General features: G+C 50.7%; 1 protein-coding gene across 18 annotated transcripts in view; it reads left to right on the top strand.

The window, feature by feature from the left end:
* The window catches only part of ZMYND8 (zinc finger MYND-type containing 8), a 116,951-nt gene extending 105,307 nt beyond the window's left edge, over positions 1 to 11,644 (top strand). For 14 of the 18 annotated variants that reach the window (XM_070472733.1, XM_020887235.2, XM_070472732.1 and 11 more), the window contains 5 exons: positions 666 to 905; positions 2,922 to 3,079; positions 4,248 to 4,314; positions 8,019 to 8,102; positions 9,932 to 11,644. In XM_070472733.1, the coding sequence (XP_070328834.1) occupies positions 666 to 905; positions 2,922 to 3,079; positions 4,248 to 4,314; positions 8,019 to 8,102; positions 9,932 to 10,071 (689 nt within the window). In that variant the 3' untranslated portion in view covers positions 10,072 to 11,644. The remainder of the gene's footprint in view (positions 1 to 665; positions 906 to 2,921; positions 3,080 to 4,247; positions 4,315 to 8,018; positions 8,103 to 9,931) is intronic. The other 4 variants (XM_020887238.2, XM_020887233.2, XM_020887236.2 and 1 more) reach the window with 1 other exon arrangement.
* Positions 11,645 to 13,270: the final 1,626 nt, after the last annotated feature.

The raw sequence follows: 13,270 nt of genomic DNA, 5'->3' as shown, positions 1-13,270 counted from the left end.
AAATTGAGAGACATCTCAGTAGCCTGAGCAGTTTGATAATTGTCCTGACCTAATGATCAGTGCTGAGGCCCTGCCCTGTCTGGAAGATTAGATCTGCTGCCACCAAACACATCCAAGAAGGAAGTATATCCAAGTTGCAGCCCGAGTTCTGCCCATCTTAGCTCTGTGCCTCAGTTTCCTCATCTGTGAAATGGGTAGTATAGTAGCAGTCACCTCCTTAAGATTAGTGTAAGGATGAAAAGAGTTCATATTTATAAAGTATTTACAACAGTGCCTACAGATCATAGGTGCTGTATAAGTATTTGATAGGAAAAAAAGCTTATACAAATGATAAATTTCAAAATGAATTGAGTGGGAATTGTTCTGAGGATTTATGTGAGCATTTCCTGCAGAGTCACCACAGGGCCCCATTCTCATTATCCTCAGGACCTGACATTCCTGATCACAAATAGTTCCTCAGGTTGGCATGGTGCATGCCCATTTTACAGATGAGGACGCTGGAGCTCAGGGAGGCTGGGTGAGTCTGCACTGGCTCACATGACCAGGGCATCCCCGAGCCAGGGATTCTCAGCTGTCAGAATCCACCCTCTGACCCGCTGTGAATGAGCCCACGGCCTGGGGTGGGGGGTGAAGCTGGCATCCTCTCCCCTGCCCTCCCCTGGCAGAGCTGACCATGGCGGAGATGAGGCAGAGCCTCGAGCAGGAGCGGGACCGGCTCATCGCCGAGGTGAAGAAGCAGCTGGAGCTGGAGAAGCAGCAGGCGGTGGACGAGACCAAGAAGAAGCAGTGGTGCGCCAACTGCAAGAAGGAGGCCATCTTCTACTGCTGCTGGAACACCAGCTACTGCGACTACCCCTGCCAGCAGGCCCACTGGCCCGAGCACATGAAGTCTTGCACCCAGTCAGGTAGGGCCTCAGGAGCGCCACCGGGCCCAGGCCGTGGGGGACGGCCCTTGGCTCCCCCTGGACCTCAGGGCACTCGCCGCGCCCACTCACCACAGGTGACTCCTGCACACGAGACCGCAGCAGGCAGACACGTAGCCAAGTCCCCAGGCTCCATTGTCCCCACCCTCTGGGTTCCTTGGCAGCCCAGATGACTTTAGTTTCCTGTGGCTTGCTGTGGTTCTCCACTGGGGGCAGTATCTGTGTCTGCCCAAACCAAATGGGGGCGTCCCTGGTAGCTCAGATGGTGTAAAGAATCTGCCTGCAATGCGGGAGACCTGGGTTCAATCCCTGGGTTGAGAAGATCCCCTGGAGAAAGGAATGGCAACCCACTCCAGTATGCTTGCTTAGAGAATCCCACAGACGGAGGAGCCTGGCAGGCTACAGTTCATGGGGTCCCAAAGAGTCGGACATGACTGAGTGACTAAGCGGACACACACACAGAAATAAAGTGCATCTTCTACCCCGTTCTGCAATGCACAGGACAGCCCCCCACCATGGAGCCCATCTTGGACGCGAGGCTTTAAACAATCACCGGTTCTTTTTTTTCTTTTTTTTTTTCCATTTATTTTTGTTAGTTGGAGGCTAATTACTTTACATCATTGCAGTGGTTTTTGTCATACATTGATATGAATTAGCCATGGATTTACATGTATTCCCCATCCTGGTCCCCCCTCCCACCTCCCTCTCCACCCGATCCCTCTGGGTCTTCCCAGTGCACCAGGCCCGAGCACTTGTCTCATGCATCCAACCTGGGCTGGTGATCTGTTTCACCCTAGATAATATACATGTTTCGATGCTGTTCTCTTGAAAGATCCCACCCTCGCCTTCTCCCAGAGTCCACAGGTCTGTTCTATTCATCTGAGTCTCTTTTTCTGTTTTGCATATAGGGTTTTCGTTACCATCTTTCTAAATTCCATATATATGTGTTAGTATACCGTAATGATCTTTATCTTTCTGGCTTACTTCGCTCTGTATAATGGGCTCCAGTTTCATCCATCTCATTAGAACTGATTCAAATGAATTCTTTTTAATGGCTGAGTAATATTCCATGGTGTATATGTACCACAGCTTCCTCATCCATTCGTCTGCTGATGGGCATCTAGGTTGCTTCCATGTCCTGGCTATTATAAACAGTGCTGCGATGAACATTGGGGTGCACGTGTCTCTTTCAGATCTGGTTTCCTCGGTGCAATCACCAGTTCTTATGTGAAGGACAGAGTGTTGGTTTGGAGCTAATCTGTCTTTAAAATTTCTTTCTAATGCACAGCGAGCAGATCCCAGGCCAGGAGACTCTAGCAGGAAGCACCGTCTAGTTAGAACTTATTAATAATATTTATTAGTAATATTTTATAGTTAGCACTTATTTATGGCCAATATTAGATTTCTGTGTTTAGAAGTAAAAGTCTCCACTTAAAAGAATTTATTTAAATGCAAATAACATAAATAATATGACAAGGGACTGTATCAGTGGATTGGCAAATTCTTCAAAGGTGGTAGATGAACGACCCAAGTGTGAGACACTCTAGGCAAGGGTTGGTAAGCTTTTTTTATGAAGGTCCAGAGTAAATGTTTTAGAGGATTTGTGGCCCACGGGGTCTGTCAAAACCTCTCAAGTCTCCTGTTACAGGGTGAAAGTGAGTGCATGAGGTGAACACTGGTCTAAAATTAGAAATTATGAAATGAGTAATTGGAACAGCCGTACTAAGCTGTTTGCTTCACGAACATGCTTTCGTCTCCAGAATGATTTAATAAAACTTAAATCACAGACTCTGAAAAATGAACATATCTTCGTGTACAGTCTGGAACTCCTGTGTCTGGGAAGGCTTCGGTCCAGCTATTCTGGGCCCGCGCTGTGCCCTGGGCAGGGCTGGGTGGCATCTCTTAACACGTGGTGGTTTGCACGGAGCAGGGTTCCCTGCGTGCCATGGCGCTACTATGCTCGGCTTACATGTGGCTTCTGTTGCCCTTTGCCCTCAGCTACCGCCCCTCAGCAGGAAGCAGACCCCGAGGTGAACACAGAAACACTAAATAAGTCATCCCAGGGCGCCTCCTCCAGTACTCAGGCAGCCCCCCCTGAAACCAGCGCCTCGAAAGAGAAGGAGACGCCAGCTGAGAAAAGCAAGGACAGTGGCTCGGTGAGTATCCATCCCACACTCCTCGGGGCCAAGCAGAATCTCAGACCTGCCCCCTCCCGCCGCCACGGCGAGCCCTGTGCTGTAGGAGCATGTCTGTCTTCAGGCTGCAGGTGGGGGCGACAGGGTCTCCGCAGGCCTTCTTCTCCCCAGGTGTGTGTTGGGGGCAAGTGTTGTCCAGTAGAACCTGTGATGATGGGAGTGTTCTGTATCTCCTCTGCCCGTTGTGGGAGCCACCAGCCTCAAGTGGCTGCTGAGCACTTGAACTGTGGCCATTGTGACCAAGAACCTGGATTTCAGATGTTACTAAGTTAATTTAATAGGAACTAATTTAAATGCAATGGCCATGGGTGGCTGGTGGCTGCTATATTGGACACAGAGGTTGTACGTCTTATTTTCGCAGGGTGTGGTATATGGATTATATGCAGACATTATTTTAGGTGACATGTTGGTCATTTTTAACACTTGTAATCATTATGGTTTTGCTTCATGTGTATTAGGGAAAACATCAAGTCATCCCAGAAGTCACACCTCTTTGATTTCATTGATATTATTGCTGAGGAAGAGGTTATTGTGAAATAAAAGTGAATTGATACAATATGATTGTAATATGTAGTCAGCCCTCAGAATCCATGGATTTCTCATCTGTAGCTGCAACCAGCCAAAATTCCATTCTGTGTTTGGTTGAATCCGTGAATGCGAAACCCTCGGATACAAAGGCACAGTTGTATTCATCCTTCTAGGCCATTTTATACAGGGAACTTGCGCATCCTTGGGTTTTAGTATCCTTGGGGGCTCCTGGAACCATTCCACCTTGGGTCCTGGGAGACAGCTGTACTTCTTTTTGGGATAGGGTAGAAATCCGGAGAGGCGAGTAGGTCAGAGAGCGGGCAGTTGAGGAACAGTGTCCTTGAAGCTGAGGCTTTAGAGTGGAGTAAGGGGCCTCCCTAGCCCTGTGTCTAGGGAGACAGGGCAGAAAAGGGCACAGGGGTAGGGCCACCCCAGTTGACCTGGCCTCCCCTCCCTGAGCATGCCAGGCAGGCGGCATGAAGGTGTTGGCGGGGCCGTGACAAGCATCCCCATGGATCCCAGGGCTTCCCGGGGTAGCGGTGGGGGGGGCCTCCGTTGAACCCAGGGCCTTGCCTCCATCTCTCTCTTTTTGTGTTTCTAGACCCTCGACCTCTCTGGCTCCAGGGAGACGCCCTCCTCCATTCTCTTAGGCTCCAACCAAGGCTCTGGTACGTTGCCCTCTGGTGGGTGAATGCGCGCTCACGTTCTGCACGGGCAGAGGGGAGCCGTGTCCTCAGGGAGAGCCTGAAGGGTTCAGGGCGGTGGTTTTCAAACTGGGTTTCCTTAGGGATCCTCGGGGGCTCCCTGGGCCGGTTAGCAGGGGTGAGGGGGTGGCTGGGCAGGCGGCTTTGAGGCATTTCTCCAAGTGAATCAGTATTGACCTTGTTTTTGATTTTTTTTTTTGGAGTTCCACACCAAAGACACAGAGAGGTTCTGTTTGCTGACCTGGGGTGGGCTAGAAGATGGATTTGGTTTGGGCAGTTCTTCTGCCCTCAGAAATGACTGTAGCAAATCAAACTGTGTGAAACTGTCTCTGAGGTCCCAGCACCCACATTTCATGGAGGAGGGTACTTGAGCCTTCAGAGGGGGGAAAAAACATTTCTAGGTAGATGATCTTTCTGTAGAAATCTTTCCTCTCGAGGGATAACCTGGCAGGCTGTCGTGGGTGGGTTATCTGGCGCTAACTTTTCTAGTTCTCTTTTGCGGAGTTTGAGCTGTCTTCTAGCCCACTGGCTGTTTCCCCTGCACCCTCTCAAACCGCTTTCAGGGCCTTCCAAAAGGGTTTGTCCTCAGTGAGAACTATTCTGCTTTCAGGGTCCTTCAGCTCCAGCCAGGGTCTTTTTCTCTTCTAGATCATTCTCTTCTGTTGAAAACCAAACTTTTTTTGTTTGTTTTTCATTTCTGCATATTGAGTACATAGAGGAAGAAGTGATGTCCCTTGTTAGGGTGGCTGGAGACTTCCCAGAGGCACTGGAAGTGGGGTTTGGGCTCAGGGGACATGAAGGCGGAGTGGCATGAGCTGACCTCAGGGGGATATGAACTTGGCATGGAATTACGACTGAACCACCTGTCAGCTCCCTTCTCACTCTCACTCGGGTCTTGTGATAACATCTTGAGGACACGTTGAGTTTGGAGAGGAGGTGTCTTCCTCATGCCTTCTTCTAGCTTCTCTTTTTAACAAAGGCAGAGCAGACGTGAGACCTCAGCAGCATGGCACCCGCCTAGAGCTTCCTGCTACTGTTTGGTTTTCATTATGTTGATGTGTAGTGTTGCCTGCTGTGTATGGCACGTATTATGCGTTCCTGCTTTTGGTGGTGATATGAGTTTCTGTTCGACTTGGGTGGAGAGTGAGTTTAGAAACACCAGCTGAGCCCCAAGCAGGAGAATCTTGGATGTGTCAGAGCCGCAGAGGTGGTTGGCGTGGGGAAGGGTTCAAGCTGGGGAAAACACTGCAGGCAGGGGGCGCTGTTGAGCAGCAGAGTGGCGGCATCCCCAGGGGAAGATAAACGGGCCTTAGGAAGATGGGCGATGCTCTGGGGTATGGAATCCGCTGGGACAGGAGGCTTGCGTGCAGGAAGACAGTTGGGAGATACAGCATCTCCCAGCTGTGAGGTGGATGAGGTGTTCCCTGGCCCAGGGGTTGGTAGACTTTCTGTAAAGGATCGGAGAGCAGAAGAGGTGAAGCTTCAAGGGCCACACCATCTTGATCAGAACCGCCGTTGTCGGATGAAAGCAGCCGCGGATGGCACATAAACGGATGCGCCTGTGCTGCAGCGAGCTTGCACTTGGAAAGGCAGGCGTTGGGCTGCATTTGGCCTGTGGGCCGTCACTGGCTGACCCCCGACCTGCAGCACCCTGGTGTGAGGGGGTAGGAGGGGAGTCTGCAGAGGGGAGGTAGGGAGACTCGAGTTGCTGGGGAGTTGGTGCGGAGGGTGGAGTGGGGAGAAGACCATCCCGGGGAGCCTGATGACGAGAGAGGAGGGAGGGAAAGGCACTGAGTTGTCAGCAATTTTTAGGGAGCGCTGCAGTGTTATTCTAGAGCATGAGCTGAAGGGAGCTGAACCGGAGGTCCCTGGAGGCTGGATCAGGACTGGGAGCTCACCGCTCCTCATTGCCCCCTGTTGCACTCCACAGCCGTCTGGCTGATGGGTTGTCATCAAAGCAGACAGACCAGCTCATCTTCTGATTCCTCGTACGTCTCAGGGCTTCCGTTAGTGCTCACTGCTTGCTGACAGTGTAGAAGGAATCTGGAGAAAAGTGGGCTTTGCAAAAACATGGAGGTTCCTGTGCTCTTCATTGGCTTCTGGAACCAGGCTGGTTAAGATGAGCATCTAGTCCGGAGGGAAAAAGGTCAAACAGGAGATAGGAGCTTCCTCGGGGTGGGCGTTGGCCTCTCCTGGTCACTTGTCTCTTCATTTTAAGATTTTAAAGTGATGCATGCCTATCGAGTTGACTCTTTAAACAACATGGGTTTGAACCATGGACATCCACATCTGTGTGGATTTTTTTTCCCATAATGAATACAGTTCTACACAGTCTGTAGCTGGTTGAATCTATGGATGTGGATGTGGAGGGCTGACCATGAGACTTAAGTATCCATGGAATCCGGTATCTATGGTGGGTCCTAGAATGAATCTGCTGTACCATCCCTGATAACAAGGGATGACTAGTCAAGAGAAAATTATACAGGGAAAAACAGTTCCTCATCTCAGTCTCCATGGCTATCTTTTACAGCTGGTACTTATTTATAAATAACTTGTTTCCCCATATTTCTGTTTCTCGACTTTATCTAGACATTGCTTGTTGACTCCTGGCTTTAGGTGAGAATCAGGGTCACTTATCAACTCTCTTCTCCCCTCTCTCCCAGACCACTCTGTCACTGATGTGCTCTGTGGGTTCCCTTGGTCCAATTCAACACTTACTCCTTAGGTCTTGATCTCCAGCTGGAGGAAACAGTGTCCCTGGACCCCTCTCTTGGTGCTCACCGCCTCCCTCACCTCTCCTCCACAGTCATATTCAGACTTTTCCATCTTCCTGCTCTGACTTCCCCACTGTCAAGGTGGAGAACGTGTGCATTCTCGTCTGTAACTGCAGTTGGTCCTTCTCAGTTCCGGCTGTTGGCTGAGTCTTCAAGGTTGGCAGGTTTCATCTGTTTCCATCATTATGGTCGTGCCGTTCATTGCAGTCAGACAGGGCACTGTGGATACCTTTCCATCTCTGTGTAGCCTTGCTTTTCCCTGGAGGTTTTTGCTCCCCTCCGTATCGTGTCTTCAGCAATTTCCCCGGCTCTTCCATTTCAGACGATTCTGTGTTGGTGTCCCATCGTGGCTGAGGAGCGGCCCACCGAACTCTCACCTGTGGCTCCCCCCTCAGTCCTTCTCGCCACATGCACCTCCATCACCCTCTCTTTCCTGACCTGTCATCAGCCTTGGCAGTAGATTCGTGATTATACTTGACCTAAATAATCTGGGTTCCTTGGGCGGAGCCTTCCCACCTCAGTGTGGTGGAGCCGGCACCTCCCATTTCCCTGCCTGAATTAAGCTCTTGGTAGAGCTAGTGGTTCCGAGAAAAATTTGCTGTCAGAATTCTGGGAGTTGATGGCTTCACGTGGTTGCTTTTATGTCATTGTATGCCTTATTTCCACCTGTAATCTTGTGCTGTGTCCAGTGATCCTGTTCATGGTTTTAATATGCATTTTTGAAAGCCTTAGTCTCCTGTGCATGCCTTGAGTTGGAAAATGGTGACATCGACCCAGCAGCCCCCCCCCCAGTGCTAAGACCAGTAGCCTGTTGATGAGAAGGAGAGCGAGCCCGTGGGGTTGGCGGACTCAGCTCTCCGCCAGACTCTGAGGGGGCCTGTGCTGTCTCTTCAGTTAGCAACAGGTGCGACAAACAGCCTGCCTCTGCCCCAACCACCACAGACCACCAGCCGCACCCCAACTACCCAGCCCAGAAGTGTAAGTATGAACCCGCCTCACGGGAGCCGCCGGGGAGCTGCTCCCGGCAGGCGGAGGGCTCGTCCTGTGTGTGTCTGTGTGTGTTTCCTTTGTGGGCGTGTCTTCTGTTCTCCCGAGTGATGGGTCTTGGCTTTGCCTGGTTTCTTCCTCGCATTAGTGCCTCTGATGACCATGGGAAACTGCAGTAGGAAGCAAGAGCGCCAGGACAGACAGTCTGGCTTCTTTGTTTTTTTTTTTTGACCATGCTGTGCAGCTCATGGGATCTTAGTTCCCTGAGCAGGGATTGAACCTGTTACCCTTGGCAGTGAAAGCCCCAAGTCCTAACCACTGAACTGCCAGGGAATTCCTGATCTGGCTTCTTGAAGGGACTTCATCCTTGGTCTTTTCATGATGAGTCCTGGAGTCACACCCATTGTCCTCTGCAGTGCCTGGCTGAACCAGCCAGCACGCCCTGTCCTGTCGGTGGGAGAGGTCAGACTGCAGTTACTCAGGTGGCCAGCCTGGCTCTGGGATGCGGCTTCTCTGCTAAGTAAGCTAAGCCCTGCTGCCCAGCTGGTCTCTGCCTTCAGCACAGCTGGGGAGACTCCAGTGTGACTTGACTGCATTGTTGTCAGTTTCCGTGTTGTGATGACCACCTGCATCACTGACCTTCCAGAGGATCAACAGTGTAGGTGTCACAAGTAGGGAAGAAGATATAAGAAGAGGTGGATTCAAGGACCTTAAGAGAGCTTGACCCTAGACCCCAGCTCTGCCCACCGCAATAGCGCCCCCCTTTGGGTCACAGATGCAAGTGACGAGGAAGCGTCCCCTCCTGAGAGAACCAAGGGCTTGGGAGATCCTCGTCACTGTCTTTGCTGCTTCTCTTCCAGAAGAGCTCAGGACCACACACACGCCTGCCTGTCACCAGGCAATGATAAGAGCAGTCACCCTTCTAGGCGATGATCCGGTCCCTTGCTCCCTCACCCCGATTCTGTCTCTAAGCTTGATAGCTGACTTCTTTTGATCAAATATTATCATCCCACCTCAAGAAGTTAAAAAAAGTTTTGTCCCAACCTGTCTGAACTTGGTAAATGATCTAGGATATGATGGGATCTCAGTGATGTGCTGGTGGGTCTCTCAGAGTCGGCCATCCCGCCGAACCTGCAGGCTGGACTGTCTCCCAGCTGGACAGACACCTCCTTTGGCTCTTCCTTCAGTGTCCTCACATCTGCCTCATCCACGATGGTAGCTCCTTACGACGCACACGTCCTCGAAGTTCCCTTAGGTCTTACTCTGCTTCTTGCATCCTTCAGTTGACCTTTAAGCTTGTCCTTACTGGGAGCCAGTTGGGCTTAACCATTCTGGTCCTCACTCCTTTCCCTTTGGCTGGTTTAGATGTAAGTCTGTTTTTTCAAGTTGCCTGTGCAATGATTAAAGAAACCCCATTAACATAAGTAAGTAGATTAAACGCCAAATTTCAGTGTCTCTTTTAGTGGCCAAGGACATGGGGTACTTGGCGTCTGCTCATGCAGCAAGCATGCCTGGTCCTAAGTGGCACATAAGAAACATCTTCCTCGATAATTTAGTACCTTCCCCCCACTTGTCTTTATTTTCTCTGAGCATGATCCCCCGTTTTTCCAACCGGCTCTTGTTAAACGCCTATAGACCCCCCAAATGCAGGGCAGTAAACCGTGGCAGGATTTTGCCTCTGTGTGTTGTGGGGAGTCGGGAGGGGAAGGTGGCTTCCTGGGGGAGCAGGTGCAGATCACGTAGAAGGGGATGGTTGCCCTTGGCTAGGGGTGGGCAGGGACGCTAAAGCTCCCTTTCCCCTTGGCTTCCCCCCTCCCCAGACCATTCCCGGAGCAGTAAATCCAGTTGCTGGAGCGGCAGCGAGGAGAAGCGAGGGTCGGCCCGCTCCGAGCACAATGCCGGTACCAGTTCGAAGAGCCTCATCCCTAAAGAGTCCCGCCTGGACACCTTCTGGGACTAGGGACACGCTGGGACACAAGCCGCCCGCCCCATGGAGAGAAACACCCCAGACACCGGGGAAACCGGAAACCGCAAAGAAACGCGAGACCGGAAGACCGCCACCCTCGGACTGGAGGATGCCAGCCATTCAGACGCGGCCTCTGCACCCGGCACGGAGCGCCGCCCACACTACATCATGTCCGGCGATAGCCTTGACTGAGGACTGTTCCACCCACGCGAAACCTTTGCTTTAGATGTAAATAATGTACTATTTGTGGATGTCATCGAGCCTAGAGTACCTTCCCCTTTTTATATTTGTATTGACTTTAACTTATAAAAAAAAAAGAGGGAGAAAAAAAACAATAAAAAACAGAAAACACACCCAACAACAAAAAGAATGGATGCTGGAGAGAGGATGGTCATCCAGCCCGTCTGTCACAGGGGCGCGAGAGGGCGCGGGGCTCACTCTGGCGCACACTCTCCTCTGATGCCCCGTGAGCTGTTTCCATTCATATGTCTGCACACGGCACATTGGGATCAGGAATTTCCAGCACAGAATTAGGTGCTGCTGTGGACACATCACATGCACCCATTGGCCCCTTTCAAATACTACGTTATCATGTTACAAAAGGCAAGCTCTCTGGACCAGTAGGACACATGGAGGAGCTCGTTAATTTTATGTGATTTCCATTATGACTCCTATAAAAGGGAAAAAAGAGAAAAAAACAAAACAACAAAACCCCACATCCTTGTTTACAGAAGATTAACTAGAAACGAGCCCTGCTCAGCTCAGTTGGCAGAAGAGGGGACCGTAGGAAGCGTTCGAGTCAGAAGCTCCAAAACGAGAGTTTTTCTTTGCTTTGTGGTTCCTTTAAAGACACTCACACCCGCTTGGTAAGAGATGGCCGTGCTTCACGGAAGTGAGAAGTCAAAGGCGAGACGCACGCGGAGGACATTTGAGTCTGAGATGAAGCATGTATGTAATATTTATACGATGGAATTTTACGTTTTTATGTCAGCATGAAACAAAGGCAGTTTGAGGGGAAGCAGGACACCGCCGTGCTGTCTGTTACACTACGTATGCTGTAGTACCATTTTGTATGTTGTGTAAAACAAGAAGCATTGAACAACGCAAAAAGGTGATGTATGTATATGAGAAAAATTAATTGTACGATATCATTCCAGTACATTCTGTTGTACATTTTAGTCTTGTTTCCTTTCTCTTCATTGTTGATAAGAGGATGTGAACTGTACAGTTTCCAGCTAGTTACCCATATTAGAAAAGAAATAAAAGAGAGAGTCCTAGAAGAAAACAGGAAAGTACATTTGTCGATTGCAGTTGTCAAAAAAACAAACAAAAAAAACTAGCCTAGCTGGCCTTATTTGTGAAGCATAATTGCTTTTAGCATATGGAAGTATTTTTTCACATTTTCTTTGTATAAAATTTGTATTAAACTTAAATATCTTTTTTGATGATGGTGTTTCTTTGTGACTGAGCCAGTGGACTCACGCGGTATGCTCTCTTGGGTTCCCCCCACACCCTAATTTTTTCAGATTCTTCACCTTTTTTTAATTAAACTGTTTTGGAAAAATGCCTTGGTCGTCCTCCAATTTGCAGTTTTCCCTTTGTTTAGGATGGCCGTGTCAGGTTTGGACCAGACACGGAGACAGGGCCACACGAGGTCAGAAACCCCTCTCTCCATATTATAAATAACGGCTCCCACTGGGAGCTTTCCTGGGAAGTCCAGTTCTTGGGGATTTACTGACAGATGGAGGCAGAAGGGAAATCCTGGGTCAGTCTTGGAAGAACACTGGGAGGGAGTGAATTTGTCTTTCTGTGGGCAAGATGGCAGCCTGAGCTACAAGGAGCTCTGTGGGCATCCTGTGACCTTGACTCTGCCCAGGCACACCCTGGTCATTTCATCTTCGTGGGTCACATAACTGTTTTGGTTTTGTTTTTTCACTCATTTAAACATGTGAACTCTCCTCAGCTCATGGCTGGACAAGAGCAGGGCATGGTTTGGCCCCTCAGGCCATGCCCGGCCGAGGCTGTGAAAGGAATGGAATGGGACTGGTTTAGAGGACCATACAAGAGCTTCTTTGTTCTTCTTCGTGGGTGTGGGAGCCTGCCATGTGGAAGGTGACAGTGCGTGTCACAGCCCCCAGTTGATGGATATTCAGGCATGGCCAGCACACCTGCCTCTTGTGCAGGTCATGAGCTAGCTGAGGGGCCTGTGGGAGTCATCCCAGGTTACATCCAGGGCTCAGTGAGGGGCCAGGTAAAGAGGGGGAGGACTTGGAGATTCCAGACGGGGCAGCGGGGCTTTCTCTGACTTTAGTCTGAGTGGACTGTTTCTAGGGCTCAGTGGCTCTGAGTCTAGGAATGAGGAGGGGAGGGAGGGTCCCATGCTATCTGCCGTGGTCCTTGCCCCTGTCTCTGAGCGATGGCCAGGCACAGGGCAGGATGGGGACCCACACCCTGCCCAGCTGGCCTGGTGGGTCTAGGGATGCCCTTTAATGCAGCCAGGCACTATCGCCACCTCGTGGCCTCCCTGAAGAACTGCAGTCCCTAGAGCTGGTGCTAGACCCAGGAGGGGGCAGGTGGAGGTTCACTCCGGCAACAGCTGTGTGCCGGGCACCTGTGTGAGCCAAGCACTGAGGACCCAGCCTCTGCCTTCATCCATCTGACGCTCTCATTGGGAAGCAGTGAGATATGTATATGATAGAATCTTAGAGGGGATAGAATCAAATGAGGATGCGGAAGGGAGGTAGATGGTGTGACTGGGGACGGCCTCTTGGAGAGCTGGCCTTTGAACTGAAGCCTAAAGATGGTGGGGACTGAGCATGATGTCTTGGGCAGTGATTTCTTAACGCTGGCTGAACGTTAGAAGCACCCGGCACGTTTTAAAACAACAAGCCAATAAATGTCCAGGCGCCACCCTCTTTCCCCAAGTAATGACATCTGACTCTCCGAGGTGGGGCTTGGGCCTTCATAAAGCTCCTCAGGTGACTCTGATGGGCAGCTCGATCTCAGAGCCTGTAACCTGATTGGAAGGACATCCCAGGCATAAGGGGGAGCAAATAAAAAAGACCCGAGGGGGCGTCTGGATCTTCTAAGAAGAGGAAGGCGAGTGAGGCCAGAATGAGGGAATTCAGCGCTGGAGGTGGGGTTGATGAGGTCAGAGAATGAAGAGAGGTCGGGGGTGCGGGGGTTGAATTAG

The sequence above is a fragment of the Odocoileus virginianus genome, chromosome 9 (assembly GCF_023699985.2).
Source record: "Odocoileus virginianus isolate 20LAN1187 ecotype Illinois chromosome 9, Ovbor_1.2, whole genome shotgun sequence".
NCBI classification, from domain to species: domain Eukaryota; kingdom Metazoa; phylum Chordata; class Mammalia; order Artiodactyla; family Cervidae; genus Odocoileus; species Odocoileus virginianus.
This window is presented reverse-complemented; position numbering and strand designations above follow the sequence as displayed.